General features: G+C 36.7%; 1 protein-coding gene across 1 annotated transcript; it reads right to left on the reverse strand.

Moving 5' to 3' along the window:
* Nucleotides 1–595: 595 nt before the first annotated feature.
* Nucleotides 596–4,593, reverse strand: iyd (iodotyrosine deiodinase). Its single transcript, XM_056428346.1, has 5 exons — nucleotides 4,386–4,593; nucleotides 2,781–2,981; nucleotides 2,546–2,705; nucleotides 2,095–2,251; nucleotides 596–1,947 (listed from the first exon to the last, which is right to left on the reverse strand). The coding sequence occupies exons 1-5, from the start codon at nucleotides 4,576–4,578 to the stop codon at nucleotides 1,765–1,767; spliced, it is 894 nt and encodes a 297-aa protein (XP_056284321.1). The 5' UTR covers nucleotides 4,579–4,593; the 3' UTR covers nucleotides 596–1,764.
* Nucleotides 4,594–6,323: the final 1,730 nt, after the last annotated feature.

Genomic DNA, 6,323 nt, shown 5'->3' on the forward strand with positions numbered 1-6,323 from the left:
TGCCCTGCTTCTTCTTCTTCTTCTTCTTTGTTTGGTAATTTAGCGCTTTTCTTGTAGCGCTACTGGCCCCTAGCGGTTCAAAGTCTGAATAGCCGTGCAATGACTTTTTTAACTCGATCAAAGCAGTTGAATGAATATATTATATATCATCGTATATATTATAGAGACGATGATAAGACCAAACACACTTGATGACTTAATTTAGAATAGCACTTGTGAACACCTTGTTCGATCATTCGTGGGTGTAAAGAGATGGAATTATAGTTGAGGTCCCACAAAAATACCAGCACCAGTACTTTATTTTTATTAAACTGCAATGCTATTTTAGTGTTGGGTTGTTTGCTTCTGGGTCATGATTTTGCAGAATAATCTATTGAATATGCACGAAAATGATAATTATGTAAAACATCAATGACTTATTGAGAGGTGTTGTTACCCCTCTGAGTAGTGGCACTCATGTAATACAAATACTGCTATGCATGTATATTTCTTATTTTTGAGTAATAATAATTGATTTGGCCTTAAGAAAGTAAAACATTTCATAGCCATTTCAATGTTTTTCAAAGTAGTCTGGTCATTATTACGAGAACACAACTTCACTCAAACTCTTTATTTAATGCGAAAGGACATTACATTTGAGCTCAGTTATAGTTACAAATACAAATTACACAAGCAACCTCAAACAAACAACTGAAAACATATTGTATTTTAGTTTTGGCAGCACTGCTGGAATCTCAGTTTGTTAAGATCGCAGTTGACTTTGTGTTTGTTTGTAATGTCATGATGACTTGCAGTGGGCGGGTGTATTAAAGACGGTTGTGTGGTGAAGAACAGAGTTGCTGCCTGGAGGTGACTAGGGTGGAGGAGGGTCGCCTTCAGGTTAGAGATGAAACGACAACTGGCAGCAGAACAGAAAGCTCCTTTAAAGTTTGACAGCAACGATCTGATTGGCCTAGAGACCAAGTAATTGGTCACTTAAAAGTGGACGCCCCCAGATCAGCTTATTTATTTATAATTATTAAATTATAATTATTAAATAATAAATAATATTTATAAGTCAAAAATAGACTACACTTTCTTTTGACTTTCAATATATATATATATATATATACAGTCTATTTTGCATATTTGTGTTCGAATTGTTCCTTAATATTTTTCATCGCTGTCTGACATGAAAATCTTTAAAAATGTTGCCTCTTGAATAAAGACTTTAAAACAGGAAGAGGACCAATGACTGATCAGCCTGAACCGGACCAATGGCTGAGCAGCTTAAGGAGGACCAATGGCTGAGCAGCTTGAAGAGGAATGAATAAACTGAGCCATCAGCAGGAGGAATGGGGTGAACTGTTGCGCAATACGCATGATACTTATTTTAGCTGAATAGTTCAAAAGCCACAAAATACAAAAGAACAAGGTATTCAAAAAAAGGATAAACTAATTTAAGGTTACAGGGCCAGACAATCTTCCAGTAATATAGATGTGTGTAAATATATATATATATATATATATATACATAATATAATACAATTAAAAATTTTAATTCAAGAAATGTAATTAAATTATAATACACCGACATGCAAAACAGAGGAACTATTTCGAGTTTGCAGGTATGAGACAGACAATGAGAGCAGAAATGACAATACAATATGATTCATGCATTTCAAAATAAAACGATTAAAACATTTCGAATCACATTAGGTATATATTTTGTTGATTTCTTTGCTGCTTGCAAAGCAAAACACATTTTCTCCGCATACATTTTTGTTATATGTGCACCAGAATATCATCCAGAGGCTTGCGTTTCAATTCCGGCACCGTGGCGTCACAAGCAGGGTAACCGACAGGAAGTAACATCAACAGCTTCTCATTGGCCGGCCGTTTGAGGATGAGCCGCAGTTGGGGGCCGCAGTTCAAGGGCGTCGATGTGACGGTGACGAGACCAACGTTCTGATTAGAATATGCAGAGAGAGAACAGATGTTCATTTATCGGTAATTTTCCATAATAGTTACATAAACTTGTTTGAATGGCATTTTTGACAAAGAAACTATAGGGATTGGCTGATTTATTTTTCGAAGGGTGATGTTTTTCCTTACCTGTAAGGCAGCCAACAGGAGGCCGCACGATATGGAGACACTGATTTCATTGTAGTAATGTGTCAACTTGTTGCCATTTGGCAGGATGCCGTGGATCTGTTTAAAGACGAGGATTAGATATGGTGCAACATCCAAGTATTCCTTGATCCAGTTTGTCCTGCATAAGGAGGGAAAAAAGGGAAAACGCGTTTCATTTTGTTACTATTGTTTGTTCGGTTTGTGTTCCACACCATGTGATCGTGGCCATATGACTTTATAACACATAAAGAATAAGAATGAAATTAGAAAATTATAGCGTATATTGATTCATGACGACTGATAATCATGGCGTAAATCAGGCTTAGATTTAGGATAAGAGGATGGGGATTGAATTATATCCGCGCAGTACGGTTAGAGTTCTAGTACAAATATATTTATATAAATGTGCCATTGTGGAGTAAGTAGTTCTCACCTTAATTTGCTCAAATCCTTGACCCACTTGTCCCCCATCCTCTGAAGGTAGTTGACCTCCTCTTCTTTTTCCACAATCCGTCTGATCTGGTGCTTGGTCTCTGGGTCTGACACCACAACGAACGTCCAGGGCTCTGTGTGGGCTCCACTAGGGGCCGTACCTGTCCCAAAAAAGGATTTTTTTAAAAATATTTTTTTTGGGGGTGTTCGAAGCGGATTTTTAGATTTGCACGTGCCTGCAGTGAGGATGGCATTGTCGATGACTTCTCGTGGCACCGGCTCTGGACTGATGAATCGAATAGTCCTCCGGCGGTTCATCAGAGTGTAAAAATCCTTGGATCTCTCCAGCATCGACTCCTTCGGGTAACGTGATGCTGAGTAGGGCACCTGTAGATGCTGCTCTTCCTCCTCATTGCTGTCCACCGGATCACCATCCTCTAAAAGAATGAACAGGAACATTGAGCAGCTTTGACAATGAAATTCCTTGTTAGATGCCAATAATGGCATTAGGTCACATCAATACTATTGGAGAGTTCAAGTCATCTTTAAAGCTAAATTGATCATTCATCTGAAACCATTTTTGTTGTCATATGATGCATCACAACATGTGAGCATGATGTTGATAATGTCCACTCTGAAAAATATATTGCCTTAGTAACAGTGGCAATACAGCTTCGGAATACGATTCTCAATTTAAAATGATCTATCAAAAGTAATTAAAATACCAAAAGTAAAAGTAGTCATGATGCAGAACTAACCACTAATTTATTTATAGCATTGGATTACAATTATTGACACATTAGCATAAGGGTATCAGGTAAGGGAGCTGAGTTAGCGAATTTCCGAAGAAAAAAAGTTGAAGGTAAAATATATTAATTTATGTGTTGATGACAATTCATCTGAATCTGCAAAGTACATATCAATTGAATTCATCAAATACATATAGAGGAGTAAAAAGCCCAAAAGAAAGCCCAAACAGTGCACTTACTGTATTTACTGTCCACCACTCGTGTCTCATAAGTTATAAAGGTATACCATTTCATAAAATGTCAAAATGTTGACGTATATCAATATCAGTATATCGACATTGTGCAGTCCTTTATACATTTTACGATTTTAAATGGAAATGTAGAAAGGTCGGTCTCTGTTATCTCTGGGCTGCATGCCAATATTGACTAACCAAGCATGTCGAAAACAGCATACATGTATAACTTTTTGTTTGTATTGTGTTGAGAGATGGTTGTAACCTACATATACAGGACTGTCTCAGAAAATTAGAATATTGTGATAAAGTTCTTTATTTTCTGTAATGCAATTAAAAAAACAAAAATGTCATGCATTCTGGATTCATTACAAATCAACTGAAATATTGCAAGCCTTTTATTCTTTTAATATTGCTGATTATGACTTACAGCTTAAGAAAACTCTAAAATCCTATCTCATAACATTTTAATATTTCCTCAGACCAAGTTAAAAAAAAGATTTATAACAGCTGAGTGTTTGTCAAGGCTCAGGAAACCCTTGCAGGTGTTTCGAGTTAATTAGACAATTCAAGTGATTTGTTTAATACCCTACTAGTATACTTTTTCATGATATTCTAATATTTAGAGATAGGATATTTGAGTTTTCTTAAGCTGTAAGCCATAATCAGCAATATTAAAAGAATAAAAGGCTTGCAATATTTCAGTTGATTTGTAATGAATCCAGAATGCATGACATTTTGTTTTTTTAATTGCATTACAGAAAATAAAGAACTTCATCACAATATTCTAATTTTCTGAGACAGTCCTGTATACTTCGTTTCCACCTGCCTGTGAAATAAAAATGTGTTCAGCTCTTACCGTCCTCGTTTCCTTTGTCTTCTGTATCGTCCTGGAGGTCCTGGTCCACCCACGGTCTATGGTCCGCTTGTGGTGCCCCTGCAGAGGAGGTCGGGGAAGTGGCCTCTGTCTCCCGTGGCCGTAGCAGCATGAAGCCGATCACGAGGCACAGCCCCACCACCAGGAAAGGAGTGAGGACCGACAGGAGAGCCATGACACAGTGTGACCCTGCATGATCTCCAGAAGCCCTTATCTGTAACGGCTGGCCAATAAAGGGCCACGGGGCCTGGCACCACCCACCTTGAGCCACACATTTTTTTCATGTAGATTTTTAACCCTCCTGTTACCTTAGGGTCAATTTGACCCCATTCAATGTTTAATGTCGGTGTTCTTTCGGGTCAATTTGACCCCAGGCTGTTTTTCACTGTGTCAAACATATAAGAAATATCTACTTTTTTATATATTTAAAGGGCTATTTAGGTAGTCAACAAACAAACAAAAAGTACCTCACACTTAAACTTGGGAAACAATATTAATTCTAATAATTTTCTGGAGGTTTTAATTGCTGGGGTCAAATTGACCCCGAGGGTAAAATATGTCAGTAAATATAAAGGTAACAGGAGGGTTAAACATTGAATGGGGTCAAATTGACCCTTAGGCAACAGGAGGGTTAATATAATAATAATATTTATAAATTATACACATTTTCAATATATATATTTTTTTAGATATGGAATTTACCCAGTAATATTAGTAAAATAGGATATCTGCGGAAAATATATGCTTCTCACTTCCTCTCTGCTTCTCTGCATGTATCAGCTGAGCTGGTGCCGACTGGTTCTGGCCCAGTAGAGACGGGTCTAATGCTACGTTTACGCGAAAATCGCCTCGCTTTTGGTGTGTAGAAGCAGTTTAGCATATTAGTGATTACAAATATTAATGAATGATATACAATTTAGCCAATTTAGACAGGTTCAGCTTTAGGCCAAAGGCATCTGGCTCAAAAGTTGCTCACGTTCTTGTCAGGCGCCTTTCTTTTTTGTCTTTTTTTCTTGGTTTGCAACATGGCATATCCTGGCCAACTCGAATCTTTCTTTGGTTTCTTTGAGCATGTTTCTGACGCGCCCATCTCACGTGGGAAGAGATCAAAAGTTATGGAGCTTATCGCAAAGCTGTAGGTTGTATAGCACCCTTATCCCAAGTGCAAGTCAAGTAAGGACACTTATCAGACTTCTTATCCAAGTCAATGCATTTTAAGCTGAAGAATTATACAATTGTCTGTAGTCAAAGAACTTATCATCACATATACACTGCAGCTTCATCTGTTGCCAGGTCAGCAAAGCCTGAAAGTTATTTATGTTTATGTATTGACTGTATTTTGTTTATGAAATGTTGGTTTACAGTGGTTGTTTTAAGAAAACATCTGGACATCTGTCAAATGTTTTTATGATTTGAAAGATATTTTGCCTGTCATCAAATTGTTTATGAATTACCTCAATTTTAACTTGTTCTTCAAATGTCACAAACAAGAATGCATGAGTTATTCATTTCTATTTATTGACTGCATTTGTGTATAAAATGTTGGTTTACAGTGATAATTTTTAGAAAACAGATGTGTGAACATCTGTCAAATATTGTAATGATATGAAATGAAATAAGTGTCACCTGAAGTTTATATCTTAGTTTATTTTAAGACAATAAATATTTAAAGATTTTTTTGTGGAAATACTATAAACTCAAACATTATGTTATTTTAACACATCTTTGTGTCATTTGAACACATATTTATATTGAAATATGTAACACACCTCTTGTGTTAAATGTGCTGACACAGTGACTGTTGAAAGCAAAACGTGTTGTCCTATAGACACACAGTACATACTGTAAAGATTAACCCAACTCGGAAACAGGAATGCAAGAAGAGGATCTTTACTTGTCTTTTCAGGCAGGGTCAACACC

The sequence above is a fragment of the Pseudoliparis swirei genome, chromosome 12, assembly GCF_029220125.1.
Source record: "Pseudoliparis swirei isolate HS2019 ecotype Mariana Trench chromosome 12, NWPU_hadal_v1, whole genome shotgun sequence".
In the NCBI taxonomy this organism is placed as follows: domain Eukaryota; kingdom Metazoa; phylum Chordata; class Actinopteri; order Perciformes; family Liparidae; genus Pseudoliparis; species Pseudoliparis swirei.

Excerpts from the sequence above, each read along its gene's own strand:
- iyd (XM_056428346.1), bottom strand. The coding sequence starts at position 4,578 with ATGGCTCTCCTGTCGGTCCTCACTCCTTTCCTGGTGGTGGGGCTGTGC. Across the intron at positions 2,982-4,385 it reads AGACAAAGGAAACGAGGACG|AGGATGGTGATCCGGTGGAC; the intron begins GTAAGAGCTGAA and ends TCATTCTTTTAG. Across the intron at positions 1,948-2,094 it reads TCCTGTTGGCTGCCTTACAG|AACGTTGGTCTCGTCACCGT; the intron begins GTAAGGAAAAAC and ends TATTCTAATCAG.